Here is a 20630-nt window from a genome sequence, read left to right as displayed (position 1 = left end):
TTTAAATATTTTTTTTAGATTGTATACCATTTTTTGGTTATTTCGAATACTTGTAGTTAGTTTAAATAGGTTGACTAGTTTCTAATTAGATTTTTAAAAAATAATTTATATATTTGAATATTTTTAAATCAAATCTTATTAGTTTTTTAAGATTTTTGAGTGATTAGAAATATTTGTTAGAATCGATCCAAATCAAACTAAAATTGACAAACTAAAAATTAAAATTAAAATCTAAAAATAATTTGTGAGCATCTATACTATTATTTGATAAGTGGATTAGCTTATTTGTCATCTTCTCCATTTTTTTTTGTTATTTTGCTTATTTTTCATATCTTATTAGTTTATTTGTCATATTTTCCATGATTTCAGGTTGAGTTATTAGTTTTAATAAATAATTTATGAATTATTAGTTTTTAAGAAATTTTAAAGATTATTTAATAAATATTTTTCATTATATTCAGGATAATTATTAACAGGGATTATCAAATTTAACAATAATTTTATAGCTATATATCTTAGGTTTACTTTAGTAATATTATAATTTTTTTACTTATTATTTATTAATAGTTTACTATATAAAGGGTATTCACAATGAAATGATAGTTATATTCAAGCCCAACAAAAAAGAAACATCTAGTGTTAGAAAGAAAAAATGTTATAAATCAGACCGAGAAGTTGCGACGTTTTTTTTAGATCGTCCAACATTTGACAAGGGAAAAGGATTTGGATTTGTACCACCTACAAGATATATGCGTGTCAAATTCTTTGATGGAAACATAACAACAGACTGTGAAAGGGGTTCACTTCAGCAATACATCCTGAATCAAGAGTGTAAACGCAAACCAGAAGTGTGTGCTATAGAAAATGTTTAAAGATTGAGTTTGATTGATATGCGTTTTGGAAATAATGATAGGAATGAGGACAGTATATTGAATTCAAATATAAATGGACACATATAATCCATGGAGAATGTTTCCCTATGGATGTATCTTTAATTTCATGCCTTTTATCATTTCAATTCATCATTTTAGAGATTTTTTATCTTATTTTGTAAAATATTATTGCTGATAAAGAAGTATAATGTGGTTTTTGTTTTTGTATTTTTAGTGGAACAGTTAAGAATTTTGTTTAGATGAAATTGAGTCAAGCTGCTATCATGTATCCGTGTTATATGGTAGATTACATGATAAAACTAGATGTAGAAAATAATCTCTATATTTTGAAGGTAAAAGAGAGCAAAATCTGAGCAAAATCTGAATTTATTTACAAAGTTCAAAACAAAATTCTAAAAGCAGGTGTATTCTAAAAGCAGGTGTGTTTGGTGGATATACTTCTAAAGAGATTAGAGACTTAATTATAAAAGTCTATCACAACAACAAAAAAACTATTACATATGTTATAAGTAGTTGCATGAGTCGTCAACCAGAAGTTGAGAGTGATGAAGAGAGTCGGCTACTAGAGTAAATTCACGAGAGTACAAAGAGTGCATTGGATTACAACAAAAGGCATGTGTTTGGGTTATTATAATTTTTTTTACGTTCTCTTTAAGAGATTTTAAAGGATTCTTGTTTTGCTTTTGTGATTTTATAGTTTGCCTAAAGAGGATTTAAAAGGTTTGACATCAACATATTAAAACATTCCCATATTAACTTGTTTGACTCTGTTTCTTAGAAAGAAAAACAGTGGAGAAAGTTGCTTAGAGAATGTATATCTTATCGTTTAACTAAAAAAAATTCAGCTTTTACTAACATATATAATTTATTACTTTTGTTTTATAAGGTTTTAGTTAAATAGATATATGTTTCTAACTATTTTAGATTTTGAGAATAGGTGTCAATAAAATCCGGAGAAGACGAAATTAAATTCACATAAAATGCAATTAAACTAATGTTCGTAGGAATCATCAAAAAAGCAAAAATGTCCAATCATCTATACTATTATTTGATGCAGATGAGTTTGGTTGATAGACTTCACTGGATAATTGGTAAGTATAGTTTTATTTTGTAGATTTATGTTATTTAAAAGTACTAATAAATTTTTATTAGGTTATTATGATGATGATTATTTTTACATGCTTGGTTTGGTGATAAAATAAATAAAAGATTTTTTAAGTAGCAAGCTATTATATATATGTTGTGATGTAGTTAAAAAAATAAAATTATATCTTCTGTTTATTTCTTGACAAAAAAATCTTCAATTTATTCAATATTTGAAAATAATTAAATTAAAATAAAAAATATGTTAAAACTAAAAGGGCAATTCTCTCAAATAGCATTTTTTAAGTTTTTGTCACAAAATAGCTTTCAATAAGGAAAATGACCAAAATAACCCTTTTTAATTTTAAAAATTTTAATCTTTATTTTTTATTTTTTAAAATTTGAAACCATATCCTCAAAACCTTACCCCTTAACTATAAACCTAAGTCTATATTAGTTAACTCTAGAGTATAAATGTATTTTTACTTTTTAATAAAACTTATTTTGATCTTTTTTCTCATTGAATGCTATTTTTATGACAAAAAATTAAAAATGACGGGAATTTTTCAAACTTAGAATTGATTGAATATATACTAGGTTAGTTCCCGCGCTACGCCGCGGATTTCCTATAAACATTATTTTCTTAAAAAAATTATTTTATTAAATTATTTTTATTTATGTACTTTTAGATTTTATAAATAGTATATATTCATTCATTTGGTTTAGGGGCAGCAAGCATCAACGTTAGAAAATTTGTGGTATTCAGATTTTGCAAAAAAAAAAAATTATATATGATAGATACAAAATGAATCTTCTATAACAAATATTTCTACATTTTGAAAAGAAACAATCCCAAAAATTATAACTAAAATTACAAATTTATATTGTAAGCAATGAAAAAGATAAAGTATTAGTCAACATATAAGAATAGATGAATATATACTTAGAAACCATGCATATTTAGGAAAATAATGCACCCCTAACTTTGGTTTTACTTTTATTGTGTACATAGTTGTACAAAAATTATTATTCTTTTCATCTATTAAATGTATAGTGAATAGTTTTCATAATATATATATTATTTTAGCTAAAAGTATGCTTTTAGGAGTAAACACATTTGGTTAACTTAATTATTAAGAGACAAACAATATCCTAATAAAAAAACTTTGAGAGCCAATAGAAAAAATGAAATTGGATGTTAATATCCTAATTCTTCTTGGCTTTTTAGATAAATATAGTTTCAAAATTAGATGTATATATTTTTGAGATAAAATCACAATGTTAGTTTATATAGACATAACTCGTTTTTGAGATAAAATCATAATATTTATAATGTTTATTTATAAATATTAAATAATACACATCTTATTAAGATACTTTTTGTTAGTTTATATAGACAGAATTCGTTTAGCGTATGTCAAAAACGAGAAAATAATTAAACGACTAAGAAATTTACTTTTTATGAAAATTAAAAAAATATACTTAGCAATCAAATTTATCATATACTATATATTTTTCTTTTTCAAAACTTTCTAATCTTGTGAGTAACCGTAATTTCTACTCAATCTCTTGCACACTTCCAGTCTACTCATTTATGCTCAATCTCTTGCACACTTCCATAATAATTTTTTGGCTTGCTTTTACTTGAAACATTTCTTGAGAGATATATAATACAAACATAATCCATGTTCGTAAATACTATATAATGGAATCAAAATGTAGTAACGAGAAACTGATAAAATCAATATATGATATCTTATAATTGCCAGATACAAATACAATCTGTTTCACCTCTTGTGAGCTTCTCTTTTGTTATGAAGGAAAAGACCTCTGATTAAAATTTGGGAGGCAAACACATATATAGTCACAAACCAAATTGATTTTGTTACCCTAATATTCATATTCTCATTGAATTGGGAATCTCTAATTTCATCTTAAGAAATTATCTTTTATAACAACATACTAATTTGATCTATTCTTGAATATAAACCCTCAAAAACGTAAGCATTTTTCGTTTAATTGAGATTAGTTAAAAAAAGCTTGAATTCCCAACCCATTGTTCCTTAAAAATCACGAAACTTAATACATGGAATTTCTTTGTAAATCCTAGAAGAACATAATTCTTTAGTTAGTATATGTTTGCAGTTTTCTCCTTTAATATTCTAGAAGCACTTATCCATGGACCACACAATATTACCATCCAATTATATAAACCCAAATATTTATCTAAGGAAGCAACTCTAATACTCTATGGATCCTTCTGATTCCATGTATCAACCTATACAAAAACTACTGCTGGTGTGATGATATCATTGTCTCTGACTCTCTGTTTCATCTGTCATATACTTCAGAGCAGTTTAAACAAACAAGTCTCATCCACTTCGAATTCCAAATTTTCCGATTCCGTCTAGAATTTAATCAAAAAAAAAGATAACCAGATCAGAATTGAACTGATAAAAGGAGAGCTGGCTTGTAAGATTCCGTAGAAAGAGAATTTTATTAAACTCTTTGGTTCAGAAATAAAGATGAGAAGCAGAACCATTGACACCACTATCAAGAACAAAGTTTTTTCTTTAACGTAAAACATAACCTGGCTTAGCTTCAAATATGCTTCAGCCCTGGTCCTGCAGAAGCAATTGACTGGATAGAGCCTACTTTTCACCTACTTTCCATTTGATGTACTAATTGTTCGATGAAAAACTTTTCAGTGTTGTTTATTTCTTGTTAACCTCTTATTTGCAAGACCTAAAACACTGTATTCATTTTCTATTTAAATAGATAACATGACCATTAAAAAATAAAGCAGCGAACAAAGATTTAGAAAACATTTTTCTTTTTGTAAAGAAGATTTAGAAAACACGGTTATGAAGAATTTACCTTATCATATTCACGGCTTTGTTCCAAGTACCTAAAAGCTAAAGCGTTGCCATATATATCACAAATTAATGTGAAAAAGAGAAGAAGAGTGTCCGTCAATTTTTTGAGATTAACTAATGTGAAAAAGAGAAGAAGAGTTTCTACGACTTTGAGAAAGGAAAGAAATAATTTATTGAGATCAACTACGCTGATATGTGATTAAAATGTTTTGATTGATAGTAAAACTTTTTTCATTTATTGACATGACAACTCCACGATAATTTAAAAGTCTGATGTGTTTTGCACTGGAGAGAAACTTGCGCCGTTATTGTGTTGATATGGGGGCCATCGTCCAATCAAATATCGGGAAATAACCAAATCCGAAAGCAAGGCCTACTCAATTATCTGTTTTCCAAAACAACATCTAACCGGGTTGCTGCTTTTAGAGAATTTCTCAGTCATCAACTAACTGAGCGGCTGACATCTCAACTTCTTCCCATCCATTTTAGGTCTACTTATTTAAGTAACAAAAAATTCCAAGACATGGATGAAACGTTTTTTCGAGCGCTTTTGGGACAACATTTGTTTCACATTTTTAAGTAACAATAACAGATGAACACACTAACAAAAAAGTGCAACAAGTAAAGTGATAGTGGCAAAGAGTGAGATTTAACACTCTCTCTCTCAGATCTTGTCGTGAAGATTGACAACCAAGTCATGAGCATCGTCAAGAAGTTTCCAAACATCAAGACGACCAGCCATGCTATTACATTCCTTCATTATCTCATCCATCCCACTGTACTCCTCTATGATCGTCTTCCTCCTCTGCAACACGCTTGCAGCTATTGCATACAGCAACAAATCTTCTGTGGGCGGTGCCCGTAACCTGATTCTACCCCAAGTGGCCTTTGCAATCCCGGTTCTTATGGCTGCTTGATCCGCCCACATGACTTCCCAGAGACACAGCGTTTGCTCAAAGGTTAGTTCTCGTCTGAACAGAACCACCACCATACGGTATACAAAGAAGCAGTCTTCCGCTTCTAGGTTCTCTAAGTGCCTGTACAAGCGTATATCTTTGTATTTTATGATCTTCGATACCATTGAGAGTTGTCGCCTGATTCCAACCTCGTCTAGCCTGAAATTATGACGTGCTTTACTCATGAACCCGACGAAGCACCAGAATGCTAAGGCGTCGTCTTCGATTACTGCGATTAACGGAGATAGTAAGTCGCTCATTCCTTGACAGTATCCGATTTCTGGGTCATACACTGCGTAGGCTTCGAGGATGCCGACCAGACGGGCCGCGTGGAAGATCCGGCAGGGCTCCAAGTGCTCGTAGTCATTAAGACCAACCTCTGTGGCTATTCCTCGGGCTTTTTTGTCAGACACAGCAGCTTGAGACGGTGAGTAGGGAACCCATTCATCATTTGCTCTCACTGCATCCAGGCGGATAATTCTCTGCCAAGTTGTGTTGAATTCCTCTTCGGCCTGAGATTTTGGGTTTGGTGATGGAGTCAGAGTGTCTTTTTCTTGGTTGACTTTATCTTGGCTTTCTGCTTCTTCTTTAGCTACAAGAGGCAAAGTCTCAGTTTCTTCAGAGTTAACGCATTGTGCTTCGTCTTTGGCTTGAAGAGGTGAAGTCTCGGTTTCTTCGGATTTGGTTGAGTCTGAGCTAACGGTGTCGTGGCTTTCTGCTTCTTCTTTCTCTAGAAGAGGCGAAGTCTCGGTTTCTTCAGAGTTGGTTGAGTCTGAGTCATTAGCAGCATCTTCGGAGGTGACGCCACTCTCTTCACAGTCCCCATCCTGAAGAATCGATTTGGAATTCAACTTCTCTGATTCTTCTTCTACTTGGATGGATCTCTTTGAACTATTGACTTCTGCAATATCATGGGAATCAAGAACCTGACTGTCATCGGTGTTGCTGCTCTGAGCTGTTTGCTTTGAGTCACAACCATTTTCATTGCGTTTATGAATCTCGCGACACTGTCTCCGCAGGTTTTCGTATTCCTTCCTGCAGGACTTACATATATAAAAATCTATTCACATACTGACATGAAATCTAAGTGATAGGCGTTCCGAAATCTAAGAGAAAAATGGGAAACGTAATATTGGTAGAAAGTTGAGAAGCCATGAAACTCTAGATAAGTATAAACTAACGTACTGTTTCTGCTGTCGAATAGAATCTCTTTCTTCTTCGGTGCTGTTTAAGTCATACCTGTGAGAGGTAAGTGGAATAAGGTTACAGTGTGTCGGGATGATAAAGAGTACTCATAACTTGCACATGTTCATCAAAACAAATGTAGAGTGAAGGCCCGTGGAATTTTGGTTCGACAAAGCTAGGGCAAGTCTTATGAATCCCCATGAAGAAAAACATAAAGGCGACTCTGAGACTCTCCCATTTAAATCATCACTTCTAGTTAATGAGTACTTTACAGTTGTGCTATTGATTCTACCTTAAACCTATATAACAGAAATGACCAACCCCAAAGAAAAATCTACACTTCAAGAACATGCATGGGCAACAAACCTAAGGCCAAACAAAGAAAATCTCCATGGAAAAGTATATAATTGAGTGGGTCAAATCCTACTTGAGCATTAGGTAGATAAAAGAAGGAATAACGAAAAAAAGAAGCTGATTCTTACACTCCAAGTAGGAACGGCCAAACTTCAGGTCTGATGCTTGGATCCACACCCTGAAAACAAAGATGAGAATTCATCTATCAATGGGAAAATTTTGCTTAAATCAGCGTGTCAAAAAGGCAAGCATACCCCACTGCGAACTTTCTTGAGAAATTTGACACCTCCATCACTGAGTTGGCCTTGGTCGTTGAAAAAAGCATTCCACTGACTAGGTTGAAGAGCATGCTTTCTTCTCCTCAGTGACCAAGGTGATCCAATGCTCCCTCTGAAGAAAGTGTATGAGCAACTTCAGTAAGTAAATAACACAGACTACATGTCATATCATATTACTAACAATATTACAAAGAGCTTTGGTGATTGGACCCTCAAAGCTTTGTAACAAAGCAGCAACTAGAAATATAACCGATACGATTTTATCTTCCCCTATCAAATCTACTTGGCTTCTCTACACAGCCAGATCTTTGTTTGTTTATGAATCAATATACCTACGGGAGTAGGCGACGGTGAAAGCCACGGCGAGACCGGCCATGACGGTGACAGCGACAGCTAAGCCAACATTGGAGGGAGCAACAGCCGACGACCATGCTCCGCCGGAGTAGCCGTTCCTCCCGGCGCCACCGCTGCTGCCATCGGCAAAGACGATCCATCTCCCGCCGATGATCAGCAAGAATAAGACCACGAAGACGGAGCGAATAGCCATGGTCGTCGTCAATCGTAGTCGTCCAAACATCAATCCCCAAGCAAAGCTAGAGCTAGGGATCCGCTCACTATTTTTCTTCTTCAAGATTTCTGACTCTCACCGCAATTTGCAAAGCGGGCTCCACACGCAAATTAAATGAAAATTGTTTCTTAGACAGTTGAAGCCTTGAAGGTGGCTGTTTTGAAGACTCGGCCTACTTCTTTAATGGGCCTACGTACAGTTGGGTTAACTAAAACATTCCGGCCTATTTAATATTATTATTTTAATTGTATAATTTAAGTCTCTTTTATATGTTGCTCAAAAAAAAAAAGGGTCTCTTTTATCTAAAGTATCTCATAAAAGGCTTCTCTCTCTTAGTTTAGAGAGAGAGTTTTCTCTCAATTTTCATCCTCTCATCAAATCCAAATCTTTCGGAGGATGAAAAATTGAGAGAATATTTTTTGTTTTGATTGTAAATATTCGATCTTTTGATCGATTTAGCTTCCTTTGAGGATCAATCTTCGCATTGGCGATGTTTTGTTGTGTTTGAATAAGTGATCCAGTTATATGAATCGGAGTTTTTTCTTCTACTCTCTGGTTTTAAGTTTATCCCGGTTGTTTTCTTCAGTCTTCGTCTGTTCTGATGGTCATCCTCATCCTTTATCCCAGACGATTTCAATCTTTGCCTTTGGAAAAAGTTTTAGCAAAGTACTCAGAAGGGATAGAGTTCTTTGAGTTTTGCATAACAGCTTTCCGGTTTGTTCCAGTTTAAGAAAAGTCGAAATTTGCTTCTAGCAAGTGTTTTGGCAACGACTGTGGCCAAATCGATCCAAGCTGTATGGAATTTGAACATCCAAAGGAAGAGATGGAAGTTTGTTTGAAGACAGAGGCGCTAGGAGAGTGAAGCTTTGGTGTCGGTGCCATGGAGAAGAGAAGAAAGCGACGGCGATGAAGCAGAGCTTTACCGCCGGAGTAAGTTTCACGGCAGCTGTTGGAAGCTGACTCTGAATGAAGGACACGTGCCTAGGGCACCTGTCATAAAGAGCTTCAAGATCTTTGCACGTGGATGGAAAAGATTCAAGTCACCGCTTTCTTTTAAATGGGCTTTTATTTAATAATGTTTGTTTTGTGGATTATTTCTATGTATCGACGCTATCTATGTTGTACTGACCGGTGGGCCTTTCATATTAATGAAAGTCGGTCGACAAAAAAAAAAAAAAAAAAAGAATGAAGGACACGTGCCTAGGGCACCTGTCATAAAGAGCTTCAAGATCTTTGCACGTGGATGGAAAAGATTCAAGTCACCGCTTTCTTTTAAATGGGCTTTTATTTAATAATGTTTGTTTTGTGGATTATTTCTATGTATCGACGCTATCTATGTTGTACTGACCGGTGGGCCTTTCATATTAATGAAAGTCGGTCGAAAAAAAAAAAAAAAAAAAATCTAAAGTATCTCATAATGTTATCTTGATATTTAAAATGAAAATATGTTTTATCATTTATCATTTTCAAAAGCTTTTCCATCACTGATTTAAAACTAAACATATGATATGACCCATTAGAAATAAATAAAAATAATAAAAAAGTGGAGAAAAATAAGAGATAGTATTTCATGTTAAATTTTATTTCAAAAATTAGGACATTTTGATTTTCAGTCTTAGTAAAATTTTAAAATAAATTTTAAATTTTATTTTTTTATAAAAATTTATTTTAAGAACATATATCAATGAAAACAAACTAAAATTGCAGAACTAAGATGATTTTATTCATAAATGATGGATATAATGTCTCACTTTTTATATTCACTTAGAAACATTTTCAGCAGATAAAAATTATATTCGGAATTAATTATTTTTATACTATATAAATAGTAAAATTATAAAAAAAAATATTTTTCTTCTCCTTTTTATTAATTATTTTTTTTATCTTTTCACTTTTATAGCTTGCACAATTTACATATGTAAATAAATTTTGTGAATTTACTTATCATTTACGCATATTTTAAAATGAAATAGGATTAGTGAATTATATATATATATATATATATATTTTTTGGTCAAATGATTATATATTTTGATCAAATGATTAGTGAGTTATATAAAACCTTTAATATCTCAACTATATCATAATTATTTTTCTCCACCCTTGCTTTATTCTTTAAACGGATCAAGTGTGTTTATAGAAAGGGAAAAAAAAACAGGGTAATGAAAAGTTAATCGGACGGCTGAGATTGCCAAGCGGAAGCAGTCAAAAGCGAGAGGTCCTTCCAACCGAGCCGGAGGGTTCCATTTTCTTCCACCAGCGTGTATCCATTCCATGGCAACATTCCCAATAACAAACCCGCTTGCGTTGCCGGGTTGCCCCGAAGCGAAACGGGTCTAAATCCGACCCGACTCAGCTCCTCTTTCCACCTCATCACCCCCCTCCTTTTCCCCCCGACTATGTTCCTTATCTCCGTCGCAAGCACGATCTGCTCCACCGTGAATCTCTCCCCACTCTCCTCCCCCAATCCGTCCCCAAGCGCGTCGAACAACGCGCTGTAATAATGCAGCGCCTCCACGAACCTCCCAAGAAAGCAGCCTCCTCCTCCGTCGTCGTAGCTCAGCTCCTGCTCAACCATCGTTATCAGATTCGGCCTCAGCCTCCGTACAATCTCCAGCGCGTCGATACCGTTCCCGGTGACGTCGTATAGCCGGTGCTGCATCCAGTGAACCACCACAGCCTCGCCGGGTCTCCTCCCGAGTCGACTCGGATCGGTTACGTTTCCGATTTTGCCAACGATGGGACGAAACTCGAAGGGGAGGGACAAGGAGGCCGCGAAATCGGCGAGTCTCCGGCCGGTGGAGGCGAGGACATCGGAGGATGGCCCGAACCCGGTGATCCGAATGGATCGGAGCTTTCGAGGACGTGAAGCGAGGATGTGGAAGAGTCCGGGCCATTGAAGGCCTTGCATGACGTCGAGGTCGATGATATGGACGGAGTCCTCGCCGTCCAGGGCCTGGAAGATCGCTTGATTGGCAGTGAAGTGTGAGAATTTGATGAGAGGGCTCAGGGAGTTGAACGTCTGTAAGGCGGCGAAGATCTTCTGCGACGGGATTGGACTCTCCGAGAGTTGAGAGCACGAGCACGCGCCGGAGAGGTAGGTGCTGATGACGCGCGCCTGAAGCGCCTGCGCGAAGTAGGCGACGACTCGCTCCGGGGAGGAACCGAACGGGGAGCATGTCTCGGAGATTTCCGACAAGAGGATGGAAGCTTCGCGGAGGTGGTCCGTGGCGACGTATTCGGCGCATTGTAGGAGTAGGCTGAGGAGGTTGATCGCGGCGGCGCCGTCGTCCTCGAGTGCGGTGGTGGTGTCTTCGGGGAAGTCGAGGTCCTTGTGGCGTTTAACAGTGGAGAGATCGGTGGACGAAGGGTAGTCTCCGTGGACACGTTTTGCAGCCATGGGAACGAGTTGAGTGAAATTCAGAGAGTGGAATCATTGAAGAGAGATGAAGAAGAAGAAGAAAAAGGGAGATTCGAAAGGCGAAAGGGTTTGAGAGAGTAATGACAGGATTTTTCAGAGACAAGACAAGATTGTCGTTTTGGATTTGATCACTTTTCTGATTTCACAAAAAGACTTTTGTATCTTTTTCGCAAGCATTCACTTTGCTATCATCAAACTACTGTTATGTGAACAACGTAACCACTGCTCTCTCTCTCTCTCTCTTTTGTCCTTTTCTAATAACTAGATTGTCCACGAACAAAAAGCCCAATTTCTATTATACCTTTTTGTTCCTTTAGCTTAGGCTAAGAGAATCTCTGCATAGCCCTCTGAGTTCTCTAGATGGACTGGGTATATGCTCTCATGAGTCTAGTATTAAAGATTGAGTTACACAGGTTACCAAATGGGCTAACCTCTTGGGGCTGCTAGCCTGCTGCTATCCATGGGTTTGGTTTGTGCCTAACTATTGTGTGGATGCTTCTTATTAGAGATATAAAAAGACCCATTTTACTAAGATGACTAATCTTGACTCTGCGTAAATCAGCATCCCAAAAGATTATCCTTGCCGATAGAAGAAGTGATCTTGCTTCTTTTTTTTTTGGTCAAATGAAGAAGTGATCTTGCTTTGCATTGGAGTTGATTGCAATGTCAATTGTCTTTGTTTAAAAGAAAGCTTTCTATTCGTGTACAACTATTTTGTATTTTCACATAAATTACTTGTCCTGATATATTTTGTACATTTTTAAGAGCTGATAATGGATGGTATTAGTGAATTCTTTTATAAACTTAATAATATTTATTGAATTGCTACTGATTTAAAATTATTGAAACTAGCTAATCATAAAATGATATATTTATTATTGTTTAAACACACAAAAACTTTTATCTTTTATTGAGGGGGCTAGGAGGGACAGGGAGTACATTTTAAGTCTGCTTCTTTTCCTTTGTAAATGGAGTATTTGTTTCACTGAATTTTTTGGGTTTTTTGTAGTTCATCCATTCCATACCACTTATTCTCCTGTAACAATTAAATTTTTGTGCATATGGCAGTCACAAGACTTTTCTTATTGAAAACATATAAAAATGAATGCATGCGTGGGTTGGGGAGAAAGGGAAAAGAGAGGTAGGTGTGTGAATGTCACATGGAGTACATGAGAATTATGAAGACATTTTCCTCTGTAATCTCATCTTCATCTAATCCAACATAATCATGTCCTAATAATTAACCTATCGATCTTCTTTCTTTGTTTTTTTCCTATTAATTTTCATTTTACATTAGTTACTTCTCAACTAATCTTTTGACTTTCTCAATTTCTGTTTTGACTTGTAGCATCATCGTCCTAATGCTGAAAATGATATTAGCCTTCCGTGTTACATAGAACATACATTTCAGTGTAACGTTTTTGTTAGTAAATTATGCTAAGTCACAGAAACTGAAGAAAATCCAATATTTAACTTAATTTGATCCGAGATACATTCAACCAAGAGATAGTATCTTGATCATCCACCAATCCAATATTTGACTTTTTTTAATATCCAGTACCATATACATGTGAAAGCATTATAAGCCTAAAATGTGTAACTATATATATAATGTATTAAACAAAACGAAAAAGGTCGTCAAATTGGTGAGATATGACTTTAATATGTTTGTTCTTTTCTATCTTTTTCCTCTTGCCTTTTCATTATTTTTACCACCTACATTTCCACAATATCTTTTCCTAATAATATATAGCTGCCTCTTCCTTTCATCATTGCGTTCTTGTCTCCTTCTCTTTCACTTTTACGATTCTTTGTAAATTATAAGCTGATCATCTCACTTGTAAAAGGTAGCTAGGGTTCTTCTTATGGACTCCATGTTCATCTATGAAGCTTTTTCTTTTGAGGGGATTGTTGTCTGGCACGAGGCCCTTAACTCAGATCTACGATCGGTTATATAAATATATTATATGAACGATCAGTTAAGTGGTTGATGACGTCGGACCAGGCTTCATTCCCCTCAGTTACATCGCTTCGATCCTCCTTCCAGTCATTTCCAGGTTAGTATTTAGATTTCTTTTTTTTATATATCACTCACTGAACTCCATTTAAACTCATAATTCTACATGAATGGTTGCACAAAACATTTATTTGGTTTACTTCTGCTGGGAATTTTTGGAGCTACAAAATCTCGAGGGATGAATTAGCTAGTAATTGCAAGTTGAGGTTGCTAGTTACATTCGAACTAATTAAGATCAGATTCACTCGTTGTGTACAGCCTATGTATGTAAGTAATGGATGGCAAATATATTCTCGTTTCTGAATATAATAGCAACCCGAGCTTTTGAATGGTAGAAATTTCAGATCTATTATCAAGGCTTATAATCCGTTAGTTCTGGATAATTACTTTGTTCTTCTTAATTATAAGTATGTATTTTCGTTGCTGCACAAACATTTATGAATGTGGAAAGAACTTGAAAAAAAAAAAAGAAGAAAGACAAGTGGAGTGGAGAATAGTTTTTGCTCTAGGCGATGCTTAAAAAAATGACTTTTAATACAAATGAGAGAATGAATTCTCTTCTTGTTGCATTTAAAAAAAAAACTTTGTATCTATTAATGAAGCGTGTCATTCACAAAGGTGAAAAACCGAATCAATTAATCGTATTTCTCAATAAAGTTTCTAATGCTTGGTCATACTAAAAGAAAACAGTTTTTAAATAACTAGAACACCTACATTACTAATCACAGCCATACTATCCCGCGAATGACATACATGTACTTTGAACTCGTCTTAAGAAATTTGGTTAGAATGTCACATTTGGTTTTGGTCTATGCTCATTTCGCTGCGGCATCAATTAGTTCGGAACCAGCACAACAAGAATATACTGTTGTTTTTGTATTGTTTTTACTTTCTTTTCTGTAAACACTAATTGAATTCACCATTCAATATTTAATTATGCATTTGTAAGACCGACCACATATACTATATATACGTAACAATTACACTCATTTCATAATTAATATAACGGTTATACCATTAGAAAGTTGGTATCCCTGTATCTCTTTTTTTACCTATCTTCTTTTCTGCGTTATATGCCTTAAGATGCGACGATGGGTGTCATTTAACCATGCATGTGAGTACATAAGGATAGCGTGGAATCATATTCGATTTTCAAAGAAATATAGTGCCTAACACTTGATGCCTCCAGCGGTTGAGTCACATATCTTTACATTCACTCTAGTTATTTTCAAACACACTATTTTTTTTTCTCGAAAAAACAAACACTATATTTCTCCACAACAAACAAATACAAACTATCAAATAATACCGTGAAACTGTGCCCGATAATTTTGTCAAAAAAAAACTGTGCCCGATAATTTACATAATAAAAACATAAACCTTATGACACTTTTACCATTTTTGCCGACACATATATTTTATTATCACATGAAAGTAATTTGAGGTTGTAACAAGCATCTACTGGTAATATATTCCAAAACAATTCACCTAACATTATTATGTATGGTTTTTGTTTTTGTTTTTGCTTTTGCTTTTTGATATTCATTTTCTTTTCTATATACAGAAAACTTAATTTAAAAACATTCACCCCTGGTCTTTTAGGGAAACTACAGACGTACAATGTAGTTCCAGAAATATGTCACAATTTATTTGATACTTTTTATGAAGTCGCTACAAGAAAAATTATACCGATTTGAAATTTTGGTAAAAATAGTAATTCTATGGGGTCCGAGTGAAGACAAAAACAAAGAAGAACCGAAAAGCTTGGTGAAACACTACCAATCTTAGCTTCTCTAATAATAGCAACCACATCCCAATCAACGAATTAAATGAAGAAAATCAAAATATTTCAAATGCAAATATATCATGTCGAACATATATGATACATTAACAACACAGAAAAGTATAACAAAAAAATATCTTCCCTCCTTAATGTTTTTTTTTCCTCCTTAATGTTGGTTATTTATATTTTGGAGTCATTTAATTCTTACCAGTGTGTTCACACCTAAAATACTGTATATACTAGAACTCGACCCGCGCAACCGCGCAGATTTTTGTTTTTATTTATTTTTATATAAATATTTTGTTTTTAATTCTGAATTGATATATATTATAATATATATGTGTCTATCAATTTTTAAAACATAATAAGTTTACTGTACATTTTTTTTCATTGAATAGATTGTTTCAAAATTTCACATGTATTTGTATTTTTTTCTATAAATATATTTTCGGATAATTATTTTATTATTAAAATCGTAACTATATATATACAGATTAGTAAAATATTGTTTTATTGTCATATTCAAAGATATTGTAACATTTCACAAATTTATAAAGTTTTTAAAAAATTAAACTTTTCGCTTCATAGATTTATATTATCGAGTAATTAAACATTTAGTTTTTGTTTAATTTTTAAAATAAAATATATAGTTTAAAATTTGTTTCATTGGTTTAAGGTAGTAAATATTAATCATTTTTAGATAATATGATTTTTGTTATTAAAAAAAAAATCTTTATAATTTTCAAAGTTAATTTCGAAAAATATTTAAATATTTAACATATAGAGGTATAGTATTACAACATTAAATTATATCTATTTAATTTATACTATCTATAAATCCAATGGATCATCTATTCTTTAAATCTAATTATTGATAGCTCAATAAAAATTTTTGGTATGCCCAAAATTTAAATGATAAGATTAGATATTAAATGTAACATGACTTTCTAGGAATAGGTCCATTAGGTACATTTTAAAAAAAATCACACATGAATCAAGGTTGTGACTTCTGTTTTAATATATAAGATTGTCATATTCAAAGATATTGTAACATTTCACAAATTTATAAAGTTTTTAAAAAATTAAACTTTTCGCTTCATAGATTTATATTATCGAGAAAATTATTAAACATTTAGTTTTTGTTTAATTTTTAAAATAAACTATATAGGTTGAAATTTGTTTTTATTGGTTTAAGATAGTAAAGACTAATCATTGTTAGATAATACTATATTCGTTCCCAAAAGTAAGATTTTTTAGATTTTTTTCTTGTTCCACAAAGATATATTTTTTATATTGTTAAGGTACTTTTTTATACTTCTGAGGAACAATAATTGAGAATATTTGAATTGATTAAATTTTATTGGTTGAAAGTTATTAGAAAGTGTATAATAAAATAAAAAATAAATTAAACTATAAACATTTATTAAATTCTTAATAAACATGTATACTCTAGAAAATCTTATTTTTGGGAACAGATGGAGTATGATTTTTGTTATTCAAAAAAAATCTTCATAATTTTAAAATTTAACATCGACAAATATTTAAATAATTAACATATGGAGGTATAGTATTACAACAATAAATTATCTCTATTTAATTTATACTATCTATAAATCCAATGAATCATCTATTGTTTAAATCCAATTATTGATAGTCCAATAAAATTTTTTGATATGCCCAAAATTTAAATGATAAGATTATAGATTAAATGTAACATGACTTTTTAAGAATATGTCAATTAGGTTTATTTTACAAAAAAAGCATACATGAATTAAAATCGTGACTTCTGTTTTAATATATAATATTAAACCTGGTTATACAGTCACTAATCCGGTACAAGTTCAATGATAAATTTGCTAGTTATTAATTTGGTGACATAAAAACCTCGTGGGCACGCGATTCAAATTTATTGGTTGAACCGATCCGATCGGAGTATAATTAAACACTATCATGTTTATTATATAATATGTTGAGTAAAGTATGTTATATGTGATTTTTATATTTGACTAAAACTTCATTAATTATATTATTTGAGGAAGTGAGTAAAATGGTGATAAAATTAACCAAGACTAGTTGATTTGTTGATGTGATGCACTATTAGTTTATTTTCATCATGATTTGTTATTGTTTTACTAATTTGTTGGTTTAATGTTAATTTAGAATATTTAATCACTTTATTAAATATCATATATTTAAACTATAGATGAAATATAACATATATAAAGTTCATTAACCCCAAAAAAAATCCAAGCTTTAAATTTCTCTCATCTAATTTTTTTTTTCTCCCAAACCTTTCAGCCGTCGTCAAACTTCTTGGCGAGATCCTAGCTTCTCCGGCTGTCGGCGCTCCTCGCCATCGCCAGGAAAGGCTCTCGTTAGTCTCATCTATTCTGGTCTGATGAAGGTTGTTGTGGAGTAGCACGATTAGAGCGATTTGGTTGAATGTTCTTACCTTGGTCATAAACTTCTCTGCTATGATGATGGAGGTTCCGGATCTTTTGACCGACGGAGTAGCTAGCCCGCTTGTCCACTTGATATCATAGATCTAGTTTCAATATCTTGGTTTCTAGGCCGTGTTCGGTGTGTCGTATTTGCATCGGAGCTCGCTTGTGTTGTTTCTCTCAGTGTTTTTGTTGTTTCTTTGTCGGGTATCAATCAGATCTTGGGGCTTGGAATAGAGGATGTTTATGGAATTTAAAGACTGTGTTCTTCTCTGGCCTCTACTCGAGCAGATGGTGATGTTTCGATCCTAAGCCATGGTGCATCTCACGTGATGCAAAGGATGTGTTTCCAACCTGTCTGAGTCCATTCATGGTGGTCCTGAAGTTGGAAGTGTTGGGTTTTTCAGTATTACTGGAGCAGTGTGTCTACTATCAGATTGTTTTTCGTGGTCTTTGGCGTTTATGGAATTTCATTCTCTTTTGTTAACGAATTGGTTGGATTAACCTCTTTGAGATGAATCTTTATAAGCTAAGCTCTTTTCAAGCCGCTAATGTGGATAATAGAAGAGCCAAACCGTTTAAAGGATTCAAGTTCATGGTTTAGAAACAAACAAGAAGACATCAATTTTGGAAATTGTCCAATGCTCTCTTGATGAGTTTCCATTGTAGAGACGGTGAATAATTTCAATCCTTAATTTTTGCAGAAGCACTAGCCTCTCCTGCAGCCTTCTATTCGAACGCACACCATCATGAGACTATTGTCTTCGTATGTGTGAAGTGCGTTTATGTTTCCTTGACATACCTATTGGTATGGTTTTATGCCTTGATTTTTTGTAATACGCTGGATTTTTTGTGTTAAAAAAAAAAAAAGTTCATTAACCTATTAACTCGCAGTTGACCTACAACAGATTCAGTGATCCGAAATTGATTTGCCCAGATCGGCTTAAATTAATGCTATTCTAACATTTGAAATGGAGAATGTAGATTAATACGTGAATGCATCCAATTGGCGTTCATAGTCGACTGTCTGACAGAGACAAATTGGGCAGTAAACTAAGGCCACGTCTTGATTTTCCAACATCATACAACCATGGTCGGTCCATTTCATTTAATTAATGCCCTATCTTGTTCTTCTAATAAACATGTTTCATTTGGGTATTAAAAAAGTTTGTTATAAATCGTATCGTAGATGTCAATAACCGGTCCGGTCTATAACCGGCTAATACTTAGAGAGAGAGTCGGCGGCCATGAGAGAGAGAGACTGCGGCTAGAGAGAAATAGAAATCCTAGTTTCCCTTTTCCTTATAGATCTATGATTTGTACTATTTTCATATTCTAGTCTTTCCATATTTGTGTTTACTTTTATCTCTATTGTATTTTTCTATATATAAAGAGTTTCTTATGTTTATGAATAATATAGAAATAAGAACATACATATTATATTCTCTAGTTTCACAAAACGTTATCAGCACGATTACTCTAAGAACCCTAAGCTACAAAATCCCGACGATAAAACCCTAAACCCTAGCCGGCGATAACCCCATCCCGATCGCGAACCAAAACCCGATCGAGAACATCTCATCCCGCATTCAACCCGTTCCCGATCCCATCCAGCTCGCGATCTCAGCCTGCTCGACGCGACCCGATAGCAGCTCGATACCATTCGACGATCTCAGCTCCAGCTCGCGACCCGATCAGTTCCAGCTCGCGACGATCAGCAAGCAATCCGTTCGCGGTTCTTCTCTAGTTGGAGGTCCATTCAACCCATCTTAAGGTTAAGGTAAAACTAAACCTAATAACCAAACTCTAAGGCAATAAATCCAAACCCTAAAACTTGAAATTGAATCTAATTGCTTGATATAAATTGAAACCCTATTAACGTATTGCCTAGCCGCATATATGCACCTTGCATACCATGCAAACCCTAATTTGAAATCAAAATTGATTTGATTGTTTATGTGATTGAATGTTTTGAATCTGATTATAATCACATAGAACCGATTGCTAGGATTGCTTAATCTCATACTTGAATCTGGTTGATTAAATTAATGAACCAATAGAATGTTATCTTGAAATTGAAATCGCCTAGATTGATTAGTTCTCATCTTGTTTAAAACTTAATCCGACCGGCCTTGTTAATATTGAAACCCTAATTGCATTAATCACATTGAATATGATCGTTAGGTTGATAGTAACTAAATCCCTTGATGCATTGCTTGATTATTTGATTGAGGTTTCATGTTTCCATGATCTCTTAGAAACCATGTTGCTAGGATGTATAAACCGATTGCATTAAGATCATATAGAAACCGTTTGATAAGATTGATCATCCCTTGTCTTGGCCGTGCGGCTTGCGTTTGCATCATACATGTATGCATCATATCTCTTTTGGTCGTGCGGCTTGTTGCATATCCGTTTAGCTTATCTTGATTGCATCATATAGAACATTGAAAATTATAATCCTAAGATTGAAACATATGATTTCAGATGTCGAAAATCAACAACTTGGATTTTGCTGCCCTAAATCTCTCTGGAGATAATTACTTGCAATGGGCACTTGATACTAAGATCATCTTGAAATCTAAGGGACTCGGTGAATGTATCACCGAGAACAATAATGCAAGTGAGAATGATAGATACAGAGCGATATTAATTATACGTCATCATCTTATTGAGAGTCTCAAAGAACAGTATTTGACTATTGAGAATCCGCTAGACCTTTGGACAAAGTTGAAAACGAGATATGATCACCAGAGAACAATGTTATTACCAAAG

The 20630-nt window shown here is 33.7% G+C and overlaps 2 protein-coding genes across 2 annotated transcripts; both read right to left on the bottom strand.

The window, feature by feature from the left end:
• Nucleotides 1-5366: 5366 nt before the first annotated feature.
• LOC106342489 (GTPase-activating protein GYP7-like) lies at nt 5367-8308 on the bottom strand. Its single transcript, XM_013781438.1, has 5 exons — nt 7958-8308; nt 7602-7737; nt 7476-7525; nt 6994-7047; nt 5367-6843 (listed from the first exon to the last, which is right to left on the bottom strand). The coding sequence occupies exons 1-5, from the start codon at nt 8200-8202 to the stop codon at nt 5517-5519; spliced, it is 1812 nt and encodes a 603-aa protein (XP_013636892.1). The 5' UTR covers nt 8203-8308; the 3' UTR covers nt 5367-5516.
• A 1928-nt stretch (nt 8309-10236) lies between these two features.
• LOC106337443 (scarecrow-like protein 23) lies at nt 10237-11826 on the bottom strand. The gene has a single exon (XM_013776548.1). It carries the CDS (start codon nt 11591-11593, stop codon nt 10364-10366), a length of 1230 nt encoding a protein of 409 aa, XP_013632002.1. The 5' UTR covers nt 11594-11826; the 3' UTR covers nt 10237-10363.
• Between the last annotated feature and the right edge of the window lie 8804 nt (nt 11827-20630).

The sequence above is a fragment of the Brassica oleracea genome, chromosome C4, assembly GCF_000695525.1.
Source record: "Brassica oleracea var. oleracea cultivar TO1000 chromosome C4, BOL, whole genome shotgun sequence".
NCBI lineage: Eukaryota > Viridiplantae > Streptophyta > Magnoliopsida > Brassicales > Brassicaceae > Brassica > Brassica oleracea.
Note: the sequence above shows the minus strand (reverse complement) of the source record. Positions and strands in the feature narration are given on the sequence as shown.